This window comes from Kogia breviceps, chromosome 11, assembly GCF_026419965.1.
Source record: "Kogia breviceps isolate mKogBre1 chromosome 11, mKogBre1 haplotype 1, whole genome shotgun sequence".
NCBI lineage: Eukaryota > Metazoa > Chordata > Mammalia > Artiodactyla > Physeteridae > Kogia > Kogia breviceps.
The window spans coordinates 82,007,318-82,022,463 of NC_081320.1; the positions used below are offsets into that span (position 1 = coordinate 82,007,318).

General features: G+C 36.1%; 1 protein-coding gene across 7 annotated transcripts in view; it reads right to left on the reverse strand.

The window, feature by feature from the left end:
- Positions 1–15,146, reverse strand: part of BABAM2 (BRISC and BRCA1 A complex member 2) — a 512,794-nt gene that overhangs the window by 321,243 nt on the left and 176,405 nt on the right. For all 7 annotated transcript variants that reach the window (XM_067007881.1, XM_067007880.1, XM_067007882.1 and 4 more), the window contains one exon: positions 12,676–12,770. In XM_067007881.1, coding sequence (XP_066863982.1) covers positions 12,676–12,770 — 95 coding nt within the window. The remainder of the gene's footprint in view (positions 1–12,675; positions 12,771–15,146) is intronic.

A 15,146-nucleotide genomic window follows, 5' to 3' on the forward strand; every position in this document is an offset into this window, starting at 1 on the left:
CATACAAATTATCTACAATTGTTATATTAATTACTATTCTTACCAATTAATTTTGTCAAATCTTCTAAAGGACTCCTTTGATTTAAAAATGTGACTGATCATTTCTGGTACACTATATTTTAGATACTGTAAGTAATTAGCTGTCCTTTTAAAAATCTATAATAATCCAGACTTTTTACTTTTCAATCTGTCTTCTTCACAAATGTTCTTGAAACATATTCAAGAAACTGCATTAAACATGCTGAATGTTTTGCTTATAATAATATTGTGCTTCTATGGTATTTTCATAATCCCAATAACTTAAAAACATTTAAAAAATGTATACAGGGTCTACTGAGTCATTGTCAATTCAAGGCTACAAACCATTCTGTGGTTAAGTGATTACATCAGACCACTGTAAGGGTTGAGCTGGCACTTTACTTTGCAGGTTTAACTATCTTGGCTCTCCAAAGATTGTGTGGGGGCCGCAGTTTGGCATAAAATTCTCAGCCGGATACAGATAATTTATCTGAAAAACTGTTTTAAATGGCTAAGGGTTTTATTTTTTTTATTTGCTTTTTAAAAATGCTGGAGAAAGCACACAATTTCAAATTTTATAATATTCTTTTTGTTTTTAACGTTCCCATCCCCGTAGATAATCCAAGTATAGCAAAATAATCCCAACCCTAGACTTTCAATAAGTACAAAACCTCACTTCTATATGAGTTGAAATGCAAAAACAAAGATCAGTATAAATTGCTTTGAGTTATAAAGGGAAACCAGAGGACTTCTCAGAAAATACAAACATCTCCTAAACCTTCTATAGCTCAGATTATACACTGCCCTTGGTCATTTTGGCTTCTACACCTCTAGGTTTTATTTCCGTTTTTCCACTCAAATGTAACTTTCTTTATTCTTCACATTAACAGCCTTGTGAGATAAAGGTACTAATATTAGCAGTTTTATTAATAAATAAATAAATGTATAGATGCTAAGTACCTTGGTCAGCATAACCCACACAGTAATCAACACAGCTAAAACTAGAATTCAGGTCTATCTCAACCATATTTGTTTTCAGTACCCTTAGGTCTCAGTCCTGGTTGTACACTAGAATTGGCTTTCTAAAACCACTGGTGGGGTTTCCCTGGTGGCATAGTGGTTAAGAATCCACCTGCCAATGCAGGGGACACAGGTTCGAGCCCTGGTCCAGGAAGATCCCACATGTCCTGGGGCAACTAAACTCGTGCGCCACAACTATTGAGCCTGTGCTCTAGAGCCCACGAGCCACAACTACTGAGCCTGCGAGCCACAACTACTGAAGCGCACGCACCTAGAGCCTGTGCTCTGCAACAAGAGAAGCCACCGCAATGAGAAGCCTGCGCACCACAACAAAGAGTAGCCCCCACTTGCTGCAACTAGAGAAAGCCCACACACAGCAACGAAGACCCAACACAGCCAAAAATAAATAAATAAAATTTATTTTAAAAAAATAATAAAACCACTGGTGCCCAGGCTCTAACCTAGACTAAATACCTAAATTAGAATCTTCAGGAGATAGGAGGCTCAGTATATTTCCAGTGGTCCGAATGAAAGAATCTCAGTATTAAATAAAGCAATACAAGAACAGAAGAGTAGAAGGAAGAATGGCAGACATGGTCAATATTAAGTTGACCACGCGTAAAGCCAAGCTCTCATGCTATTTTTTTCCTCACCCTATAGACACCCACATCCCCACTCTCAAGTAAACACCAAGAAAAAGTCACTTAATTTTAATATTTGCCTACATAAATTTTATTGGGAACATAAGTGCTAACATCCACCAAAATGTATAAGAGAGGTGTAGTTGAAATACCTTCTGGATGATTTATAATTTTATCCCCTCTTTACTGCTATCTCCCTTCACTGATTTTGTTGTTCTTCATTCCTTTCTGCATCTCTAATCTTCCAACTGAAATCTTTTCTTCTCCCTGAAGAATTAGTAAAGGTTTGCTGATGATGAACTCTGCTTTTGTTACCTAAAAATGTAATTATTTCACTTAAATTCTTGAAGAATATTTTTGCTAGATACAAATTTTAAATGGTTGTGGTTTTCTTTCATCATATTAAAGATATCATTAAACTGTCTGCTATCTTCCATGTTGCCATAAGAAGTCAACTAACAGTCTAACATTTTCTCTTTTGTTATCTCTGGCTATTTTTAGATTTTTCTTACTGTCTGGCTTTCTGTAATTTTGCCAGGATGTATCTAGAAGTGCCTTTCTTTATATTACCTTCTTAGGATTAACTGGACTTCCTGAATCTGAGCAATTACGTTAACTTTTGAATGCTGAATGTATTCAATTATTTTTTAAATGTTTTATTGTAAAATATAACAAATATTTAGACAATGTCACAAAACAAAAATGTATAGCTTAATTAATAATCATAAAACTAACACCTGTGAAAGGAATGGAGCACATGTACAAAGCTAGGCTGACCATCACCTTCTATCCCCCAGGCAACAATGTTCATGGACATGATGACCCAAGTGAGGCTAATCAAGACTAACAAGTCTCAATTCTAAGACTTTTGGTCATGATGTCAGATTTGCTCTTCTTCTGGTATTGTGATGTTGACCTAGAGGTATTAGGAGATGCTATGGAGGGTGTGAGAACAATGTCGGCAAAGCAGGAGGCAGAGCAAAGCCCTGATGCCACTGTTTGATCCTAAAACCAGTCATGCCCCAAGCTAGCTTTTCCCTGGTCTTTTCGGTTATGTGGACCAATAAATCCTCTTTTCACTTAAGCCAGTTAGGTGACATTTTCTGGCACTTGAATGCTACCAGGTTCTAATTGATACAATTCATTGTGTGATTTCCCTTCTTGAAGCATTTCTCCATCTGAATTTTGTTATTACCTTTCTTTTTTACCTTATATCATAATTATCTGCAGCCACATTTTCTCTACTATTGAACTATGCGCATGGAGCACAGGGGCTGACACAGAGGTATTTGATAAACATGTACTGAAGAAACTGTAACTACATCAATCACTCATCTTTGTATTCCTAACACCTAGTATAAAGGCTTAAATATAGTACAGATTCAATACATGCTTGTAGGAGGAATTAACTAACAAATAAGCAGCTGGAAATAGTATTACAATAGAGCAGAGATCAGGACACACAAACAATATCTTAAAGTAACCCTTTCCAGAGGCTAGAATGATCCATGTGGTCGTGGATTAGAGTTGGAGACATCAGTGTAAAATCATGTTTCACTTAATATAGATACAAATGTTTAATATATACAAACATTTATAGATATGTGTGTTTCCTTGCTCTGTTAGCTCAGAGGACCCAAAAGGAATGACACCCCAGTAGCAACAAGCACACTTAGCACTCAGATCTTGGTTTCTAATACCTTTCTCCAATAAAATTAAAAGAACTAGGGCTTCTTGGGGAAATGGCTGATTCTAAGACTAGAGCAGAAAGAGATAAGATGGGCCTCAGCATCTTGTCATGCTATAAAGTAAGAAAGTGATCCAACAAACAAACCTATAATAATGGGGGCATGTTAAAAGGATACAGGAGCCAACTGAATAGCTTCCAGTGGCCAAAGCTGGAACAATTTCAGCAGCAAAATAAATAATGTAGTATTGGATTGTAACCCAAAGTATAAAATAAATAATTCCATACTGATATAAATAAGTGATGTGGGAGGACACACAAATCTCCCATGCAGAAGAACTCCAAATAAATTATGTAGATATTCTGCCGTTAAAGAGGTATATCATACCTCCCAATCCTTAAGTGTGGCCTGCACACAGTGACTCCCTTCTAGGGAGGACAGTATGGAAAGGAGGAGAAAAGAGTAACTTTGCAGTAAAGAACTGACAAACACTCTCTCCAGCCAAGTAATTAAGGTTAATAACAACTCATCAATATGATAAGTCATATTGATAGTATGCACCCTAGATATGATGTGATGAAAATGGCACATTACCTCTGAGGTCCTCCTACCAAAAGCCCATAACTGCAGTCTAACCATGAGAAAAATATTAGACAAATCCCAGTTGACAGAAATTCTATAAAATACCTTACCAGTACTCCACAAAACTGTCAAGGTCATCATAAACAAGGAAAGTCTTACAAACTGTCACAACTACAGGAACCTAAACAGACAAAAGAACTAAATGTAATGTGGTATCTTGGGTAGGATCCTAGATAGAAAAAGGACATTAGGAGAAAACAAAGAAAATCTGAATAAAGTGTGGACTTTAGTTAATAATGATGTATCAATATTGGTTCATTAATTGTACAAATGTATCATAGTAATGTTAGATGTTAGTGATAGGCAAAACAATATGCGGTACACAGGAACTCTCTGTACTATCTTTGCAATTATTCTGTAAATCTAAAACTAAAAGTTCTAAAACTAAAAGTTCTAAAAATTACAAGTTTATTAAAAAAATAAATAGCCCTTCACTCATAAGGCCCTGAATACCAAAAGCACACAAGGTAAGCAAGCTGTAAGACTAGCCTTTGAAACAAGTAGAGAATGGGAAATAATCAATTTAGACATTCTGAGGGAACATCATCAACAATCAAGTATACATTTTTCTTTAAAAATGTAGAATAAAATTTGACTCCTCTGAAAAACTAATGTACACATATAAAGTTCATAACTATTTCCAGAAATGTACTCACCAACAGGTGGCTAAAAAATAAAGGCATCAAAAATTTCTGGAATCCTTAATACCACAGGGGAAAAAATATCTTCAGATCATGAATATCTCACAAAAGCATGTCTTGATAAACCATATTTTTTTAAAAAGGAAAACAAAACCTAAGACTGCAGCAGTTTCTTAAAATCACAGCCTAAATCTGTAATGAATAATCATTTGTATCCTAAACCCCTAACAATTTTGCTTCCATCTACTTCTATAACTATACTTTCTATTCTTTACCTATGCAAACTCTACTCCAAGAAAACTGGTTTGCATCAACAAAACAAAAAGACAACCTACAGACTGGGAGAATATATTTGCAAATGATGTGACTGACAAGGTATTAATCTCCAAAATATACAAACAACTCATAGAGCTTAATATCAAAAACACAAAAACAACAACCCAATCAAAAAAAGGGTAGAAGACCTAAATAGACATTTCTCCAAAGAAGGCAAACAGATAGCCAACAGGAACATGAAAAGATGCTCAATATCACCAATTATTAGAGAAATGCAAATCAAAACTACAATGTGGTATCACCTCACACCAGTCAGAATGGCCATCATTTAAAAAGTCTACAAATAATAAATGCTGGAGAGGATATGGAGAAAAAGGAACCCTCCTACACTGTTGGTGGGAATGTAATTTGGTACAGCCATGGTAGAGAACAGTATGGAGGTTTCTTAAAAAACTAAAAATAGAGTTACCATATGATCCTGCAATCCCACTCCAGAGCATATAAACAGAGAAAACTCTAATTTGAAAAGATACATGCATCCCAATATTCACTGCAGCACTATTTACAATAGCCAAGAGATGGAAGCAACCTAAGAGTCCATCAACAGATAAATGGGTAAAGAAGATGTGGTAGATACATACAATGGAATACTACTCAGCTATAAAAAAGAACAAAATAATGCCATTTGCAGCAACATGGATGGGCCTAGAAATTATCATACTAAGTAAGTCAGGCATAAAAAGAAAATATATGATATCACTTATATGTGGAAGCTAAAAAAGTGATAGAAATGAACTTATTTATAAAACAGAAATAGACTCACAGACAGAAAACAAACTTATGATAACCAAAAAGGACAGCGCTGTGGGGGAGATAAATTAGGAGTTTGGGATTAACATACACACACTACTGTATATAAAGCAGATAAATGACAAGGACCTACTATATAGCATAGGGAACTATATTTAATATCATACACACACACACACAACTGAATCATTTTGATGTAATCTGAAACTAACACAACACTGTAAATTAACTATACTTCAATTAAAAAAAAAAAAAAGAAAAGAAAAATTTTTGCTTGCTCAATGCTCCCAACATGCCATACTTGGTTTGTGATACTTCGTTGTAGCCTTGTCTTCCTGACTACAGTGCCATTACTTCTGTCATTTTCTAAATCCTACCGCTGCTTAAAGACCCAGCTAAAACGCTTCCTCCCCCATAAAGCCTCAGATGACCATAAAGGTGCAATAATCAACACTTCATCAGAATTCCTGTACCATTAATGTGGTACTTAGCATATTCATTCATTTAAAAACAAAACAAAACAAAACAAACCTCAGTAGTGGGTACTTACTAAATGCCTATACCATAAGTAAGTATTAGGGAAATTAAAGATGAGTAAGATATGGTCTCTGGCCACCATCACCCTGATACCAAAACCAGACAAAGATGTCACAAAGAAAGAAAACTACAGGCCAATATCACTGATGAAAATAGATGCAAAAATCCTCAACCAAATACAAGCAAACAGAATCCAATAGCACATTAAAAGGATCATACACCATGATTAAGTGGGGTTTATCCCAGGAATGCAAGGATTCTTCAATATATGCAAATCAATCAATGTCATAAACCATATAAACAAATTGAAGGAGAAAAAACATATGATTATCTCAATAGATGCAGAAAGAGCTTTTGACAAAATTCAACACCCATTTATGATAAAAATGCTCCTGAAAGTAGGCATAGAGGGAACGTGCCGCAACATAATAAAGGTCATATATGACAAACACACAACCAACATCGCTCTCAATGGTGAAAAACTGAAACCATTTCCTCTAAGATCAGGAACAAGACAAGGTTGTCCACTCTCACCACCATTATTTAACATAGATTTGGAAGTTTTAGCCACAGCAATTAGAGAAGAAACAGAAATAAAAGGAATCCAAATCGGAAAAGAAGAAGTAAAGCTGTCACTGTTTGCAGATGACATGATACTATACATAGACAATCCTAAAGATGCTACCAGAAAACTACTAGAGCTAATCAATGAATTTGGTAAAGTAGCAAGATACAAAATTAATGCACAGAAATCTCTTGCATTCCTATACACTAATGATGAAAAATCTGAAAGAGAAATTAAGGAAACACTCCCACTTACCATTGCAAAGAAAAGAATAAAATACCTAGGAATAAACCTACCAAGGAGACAAAAGACCTGTAGGCAGAAAACTATAAGACACTGATGAAAGAAATTAAACATGATACAAACAGATGGAGAGATATACCATGTTCTTGGATTGGAAGAATCAACATTGTGAAAATGACTATACTACCCAAAGCAATCTACACATTCAATGCAATCCCTAACAAACTACCAATGGCATTTTTCACAATACTAGAACAAAAAATTTCACAATTTGTATGGAAACACAAAAGACGCCAAAGAGCCAAAGCAATCTTGAGAAAGAAAAACGGAGCTGGAGGAATCAGGCTCCCGGGCTTCAGACTATACTACAAAGCTACTGTAATCAAGACAGTATGGTACTGGCACAAAAACAGAAATATAGATCAATAGAACAGGATAGAAAGCCCAGAGATAAACCCATACACATATGATCACCTTATATTCGATAAAGGAGGCAAGAATATACAATGGAGAAAAGAAAACCTCTTCAATAAGTGGTGCTGGGAAAACTGGACAGCTACGTGTAAAAGAATGAAATTAGAACACTCCCTAACACCATACACAAAAATAAGCTCAAAATGGATTAAAGACCTAAATGTAAGGCCAGACACTTTAAAATTCTTAGAGGAAAACATAGGCAGAACACCTCTATGACATAAATCACAGCAAGATCCTTTTTGGCCCAACTCCTAGAGAAATGCAAATAAAAACAAAAATAAACAAATGGGACCTAATGAAACTTAAAAGCTTTTGCACAGCAAAGGAAACCATAAACAAGGCGAAAAGACAACCCTCAGAATGGGAGAACATATTTGCAAATGAAGCAACTGACAAAGGATTAATCTCCAAAATATACAAGCAGCTCATGCAGCTCAATATCAAAAAAAAAAAAAAAAAACCAACCCAATCCAAAAATGGGCAGAAGACCTAAATAGACATTTCTCCAAAACAGATATACAGATTGCCAACAAACACATGAAAAGATGCTCAACATCACTAATCATTAGAGAAATGCAAATCAAAACTACAATGAGGTATCACATCATTTTAATGATGGCCAGTCAGAATGGCCATCATTAAAAAAATCTACAAACAATAAATGCTGGAGAGAGTGTGGAGAAAAGGGAACCCTCTTGCACTGTTGGTGGGAATGGAAATTGATATAGCCACTGTGGAGAACAGTATGGAGGTCCCTTAAAAAACTAAAAATAGAACTACCATATGACCCAGCAATCCCACTACCGGGCGTATAACCTGAGAAAACCATAATTCAAAAAGAGTCATGTACCACAATGTTCATTGAAGCTCTATTTACAATAGCCAGGACGTGGAAGCAACCTAAGTGTCCATCAACAGATGAATGGATAAAGAAGATGTGGCACATATATACAATAGAATATTATTCTGCCATAAAAAGAAACGAAATTGAGTTATTTGTAGTGAGGTGGATGGACCTAGAGTCTGTCCTACAGAGTGAAGTAAGTCAGAAAGAGAAAAACAAATACCATATGCTAATACATATATATGGAATCTTAAAAAAAAAAAAAAAAAGGTCCTGAAGAACCTAGGGGCAGGACAGGAATAAAGACGCAGACGTAGAGAATGGACTTGAGGACACAGGGAGTGGGAAGGGTAAGCTGGGACAAAGTGAGAGAGTGGCATGGACATATATACACTACCAAATGTAAAATAGATAGCTAGTGGGAAGCAGCACATAGCACAGGGAGATCAGCTCGGTGTTTTGTGTCCACCTAGAGGGGTGGGATAGGGAGGGTGGGAGAGAGACACAACAGGGAGGAGATATGGGGATATATGTATGTGTATAGCTGATTCACTTTGTTATAAAGCAGAAATTAACACACCATTGTAAAGCAATTATACTCCAATAAAGATGTTAAAAAAACCCACTAAATTATACCCTTTAAATAGGTGAATTGTATGGCATATAAATTATGTCTCAATAAAGAAGTTATTTTTAAAAAATCAGAGCTATTCCCAAAACGGAAAATGATACCTCACTGGAAATAATGTCAAGCAAAGGCAAATGGCCTTCTATTGGAGATATTACTGTAAGAGACAGATTCAATTCGTGGTTCCCAATAGCAGTTCACAGACTAACACATAAAAATCACCCAAGGAACTTAATGACTCTGTGGCTCCCTAAAGCATCTATCTAATTCAGTATGTCCAGTGAGGTTCAAAATTTGTATTTTTAACAGGCTTCCTAAATTATTCTAGCATATAGCCAGAAGTGGGACCAACTGTACCATTAAGATCCTAACAATTTTATGATTCCCTGATATCTATGAGATACCTATCTCTAGATCTGGTATCTATCTAGTACTTTCCATTCAGCTGAGAATCTCAAAGTCCATAATGAAATCCACCTTCCTGAATGAAGAGTCTGTGTTTAGAAAAAAGTGGCTTCATCAGATGGATTAGAGCACCTCATATATTTTTATTAACCTTATGTGTATCCTTTAAGCTACCTCAAACCAATTTTTGCAAAGATACAGGGCACCCTCCAGAGCTGTGTAGACCTCACCCAGCTAGGGCAGGGTGTATCCTGGTTGCTTATCTAGGCTTGTCCAGCTGACTGGTCCATAAAGAAGCACTGGGTAACCTGACTGAGGCCTTAGATAAACTATAGCTAAAGAGAGGTGTTCCCCTAGATTTGTAATCTTTCTTTTAGATATAGTGCTTTATTTTTTTGGCTGTTCTTTTTCAGCTAATTTCTCAAAAACATTTATGATAACTTCACTCAAAACTAAACATCAGGGGACTTCCCCGGTGGCACAGTGGTTAAGACTCCACGCTCCTAATGCAGGCAGCCAAGGTTCAATAGCCGGTCAGGGAACGAGATCCCACATGCATGCCGCAACTAAGAGTTCACATGCCACAGCTAGGGAGCCTGTGTGCCGCAACTAAGAGGTTGGTGAGTCACAACTAAGAAGCCCACGAGCCGCAAATGGGGAGCCCACCTGCCGCAACTAAGACATGGAGCAATCATATAAATAAATAAATAAAAATAAAATAACATATACACCATTAAATAAATAAATAAGTAATAAAAAGGTTACACTTATAAAAAAAAGAAAAAAAAAACACTAAACATCAGAAGAGTGAAGTTATAATATCAACTCCAACACAACAATATGGTCAATTTCCCAGATGAATGGATAAAGATGTGGCACATATATACAATAGAATATTACTCCACCATAAAAAGAAACGAAATTGAGTTATTTGTAGTGAGGTGGATGGACCTAGAGACTGTCATACAGAGTGGAGTAAGTCAGAAAGAGAAAAACAAATACCATATGCTAATACATATATATGGAATCTTAAAAAAAAAAAAAAAGGTTCTGAAGAACCTAGGGGCAGGACAGGAATAAAGACGAAGATGTAGAGAATGGACTTGAGGACACGGGGAGGGAGAAGGGTAAGCTGGGATGAAGTGAGAGAATGGCATGGACATATATACACTAACAAATGTAAAATAGATAGCTAGTGGGAAGCAGCCCCATAGCACAGGGAGATCACCTCCTCGGTGCTTTGTGTCCACCTAGAGGGGTGGGACAGGGAGGGTGGGAGGGAGATACAAGAGGGAGGAGATATGGGAATATATGTATACGTATAGCTGATTCACTTTGTCATACAGCAGAAACTAACACACCATTGTAAAGCAATTATACTCCAATAAAGATGTTAAAAAAAATAAAATAAATCTAGGTCGATTTCCTGAATATTAAAACAGAAAAGTGGAATAAGATAAAACTGAAGGTCCTTTCTAGCTTTTAAAGTCTATACTCTCACCAAAATGCATAGATAGACAGATAGATAGAAAGATAATGTCTATACTCACAATCCTTGCCAATATTGAAGATGTGCCTTGTAAATTTTACAGGCAATTAGTAAAAGAGAAATTGTAAACATATATTTCTTATCCTTTCCATCACAGTGCTCCCTCTTGCATCATCCTAGCTCAAAGCCCCTTCCCCCCACCATAGATTTTTACAACAGTCCTCAGTCTCTCTTAATCCATTATACTGGCCACACTGCTGTTAGATAATTCTCCACGTATCATTTCCTTCAGTGACTCTTAACCTAGCATTCAATGCATTCCACAATCTTATCCCAAGTTATCTTTCTAACCTTTTCTAGCCCTTCCTTATATTAACTTACTCTTCACCAAACCTGTCAAGTACCTTCTTCTACAATATATTATACATATCATTTGTTTCATTCTCCTTTCTTGAAATACTCTCTGCCACACTCCCCACTTTTGCTCCATTCTTCAAGTATTATTATAAGTTTCACCTCCGCAACAAAGCCTTTTCTGACAAGCTTCTTTCAACTTCTGGAGCTCTTAGCCTGTAATATATCTTTGGCATTTAGCATATGCTACCTTCCACTGGGCAGATTTAATACAGGACAGATCTGTAGGTGTACTTCTGCCTTATTTTCTCCAGGTAATAAGGCCTTCAGCTTCAATATGGGGTGAATTTGTAACACAAAGCATCTAAAGGGACCATACTTAAACTACAATTTTTTTTTAAAGACAACTAAAGTTAACAGTTTATGTGCAATTATTAGATATTTTGCAACAAACCCATCCTACTCTTTCCAACTGTATTTTTACAGCTGTGTTCCAAAATTTAAGATAATTCTTTAGGTTTGGGTTAGTACTTCCTGTTTAATACTTCCCTTTTAAAAAAGGGAGGGGGGACAAGATTTCAAAGCAAGTCCACAAACTTTTAATTACAAAACTTCAATGAGACAAAAAAAAATTGCAAAAAACAAAACTAAGATCATAGTTTTTGAACAATAATAGAACCTCTTATGGTATAGGCATCATAGCAAAATCAAACTTGAGAAGGGAAAGAGAGAGACATTTTGTCTGGTCAGACCTTTTAAACAAAATGGCACATGCTTTTCTCCACTAGCCATTAAAAAAACACTTTTATACAAACCACATGTGCTCTGACAAGTACTACCACCCTTTTCTCTGCTTTAAATCCAGAAACATTTTACTTCAACTACAAAGTTTTTGGTCTTGCTTAATAAAGACACTTAATCTGGTCTTTACCCTTCTGATAATAATACTGAGAAAATGCAGATGTAAGTCCGAATTTGCCACTTTCACTTCTATACAAAAAAAGGCCTCCTGAAGAGCCAAGAAACACTCCCCTAACAAGCCCTGTGATGAAGTGTTAGTAAACATTAGAAAATTGATTGCAGGCATGAAATATTAAGTTAAAACAAAGAAAATGTTTTCAACATGTCTCCTTCAGCTGAAGTAAATATATTTTAACCAATATGCTAGAGGTTTTCATTAATTCAAAATAGTCTGAAAATAAAACTGCAATGAAAAAAAATCTCTTATTATAACTATTTTGGCACATAACGAGTTACACTTATCTCATAGGACAGAGAAAAAAGGGGTGGAAAAAATCCATATGTTCAGCAAATGTATCTGTTAAAGAATTGTCAAAAGCTAACTTTATTCTCCTTTCAGAAAACAGAGATCATCCAAACAGGCCTGAAATACTCACATGCAGAGCCGAGGGGTCTGGCAGAAACTCAGCATCTTCTCCAAAGATAAAGTCGGGAGGCAGCTCTGGGTACTGGGCATTGAAAATGATATCCCCTGAAATAAAAGAAAATGTCAGGCCCTTCTTATTTCCTTGCAAATGTATGAATGATCTGAGGAGTGCATCAGAAAAACTTCTAAAAGAAGTTTATATTATTTTAACAAAAATACTGAAAAGCACTTTCAGAAACAAAAGAACTGGTATCTTCTTTTAAATTAACATCCACAGCATGCAATCAGAAAGTGTTACCTCCTAATACACTATAAATATAAATACCCATGTAGAAAAGTAGAAGCAACGACATCCAAAGTACATGCAGATTTTGTTAATAGGAAACATTACTGTCCAATCACTGCCTGCTAATTAATAAGCCTTTGTCAAGGACTGATTTTCTAAAGATAAAGTCCTTGCCTTGAAGAAATTAAACACACAAACCTTTGGTATAATGGAAAGAACATTTGGCTTGGAGTCCAAAAAGTCAGATGTAAAACCACAGGATCTCCTAATTATTTATTAGTTCAAGTCATCTTGAGCAAGTTTTAACTTCTTTAGAGTTCAGTTTCCTCATCAGTAAAAAGGGGATATAATAGTACTGACATCACAGATTTGTTGTGAGGGTAAAAAGAGATAGCATGTCTAGCTAGGTGTCTGGCATATGGTAAGCACTCAACAAGTCATACAGGAGTACCACTATTGTTAGTAATAGTGTTAATACTATTGAAAGTATTATATTGAAGCATAAGATAAATTACAAAAGCTCCTTGGCAAATCTGTACTATAAGTTCTTCTACCTCTCTGTTCCTCTCCTTTCTCCTTCTTTAGCTTCCTTTTTTTCCCCTCTGCTCACCCCAAGAATCAGCCCTCATCATTCCACTAACACCAACGAGCAGATTAGTATACCCACAATCTAACACACATACGGGGTTGTAGTGTATAAGCGTGTGTATACTTATATACATGCACACACATAGTGTTGTATCAGTCCAGTCATTTTCATTGTTCAAAGAATAATATCTTCATAGTGACATCTAAATTCAAACATTCAGAATTCAGTTTTCATTTGAGCCTTTCTGACCCTGTGTACTATGTATTTCTACTTCAAACTCAACAAGTCTAAAAACATGCTCATGACTATCCCTTTTCTCACTCCCTTCTTCCCCTGACTTCCCCATTTCTAGGGATGGCACTGCTACTCCTTAATCACCCATGCTGAAACTTCAATGTCATCTTTGAACTGACCCACACCCTTTATACTCTTAGAAAACAAGTCATCTCAATTTTTTCCCCAAAATGCTTCTCATATGCATATTTCCTACTGTTAACAGCTCAACCCAGGCCCAGATGACTTAGTCCATACAGTTATGTATCCAAAGAACAAAAATTTGAACTCTGCTCTAGTCACTATGCTGGGCATGAAAGATCAAACAACTGTTTTCAAGGACTCAACAGACTAGAATTACTACCATACCCTCTTAAATGGTCTCTCAATACATCCAGCCCATAATACATATTATCATAAAGTAAATCTTAAAGTACTGCTTTGCCCCAAAACATCCTAGCTCAAAAAATTTCAATGGTTCTCTAATGTCAAATGGAGTAAGAGCAAACTTTTCAAACTGGCATTTAAGGCCTCCAAAACACAATGTTCCTTATTTATCCACCCTTCTCTCTATCTACAAGCTGATACCAATTTTCTATTCCAATCAACATGATGCACTTGCTGACCTCCAAACTATGACACCTAGTTGAAGTGCTCTTTCCCCTTGCTCAGTTTTACTCATCCTGTATGAGCCCTCTTAATTACCTTCTCTTGCATGAAGCCTTCCCTAATAAATCCAGTACACACTGATCATTGTTACTTCTGAAATTCAACAATATTGATTGGTTATGCCATTCAGTGAGTATTTAACTGTAGTCTTATATTGGTTTCGTAGCTCCATTAATTTTAAAAATTCATAATAAACACATAGTACATGTGAGGCACTATGATACATACCATGTCAATACAAAGATTGTTATCCTCAAGGAGCTTACATTTAGTGAGGGGGACAGAACATATACACTGCAGCACAAATACACAGCACTACAAAGTAAGTACATATACTTGATCTTCCTAAATATCTTGTAAGCATTCAGAGAATAAATATGCTCTTATACTTATTTCATGTCTTCTCCGACAGGGCAAAGTACAATAGATACAGAATATATTCAAGAAATGCTCAATATAGGAAAGAAATTCTGTTCTCTGAATTGGTAAAGAATAGGGCTTCCCTGGTGGTGCAGTGGTTAATAATCTGCCTGCCAATGCAGGGGACACGGGTTCAAGCCCTGGTCCAGGAAGATCCCATATGCTGCTAAGCAACGAAGCCCATGCTCCATAACTACTGAGCCTGCATTCTAGAGCCCGCAAGCCACAACTACTGAGCCTGCGT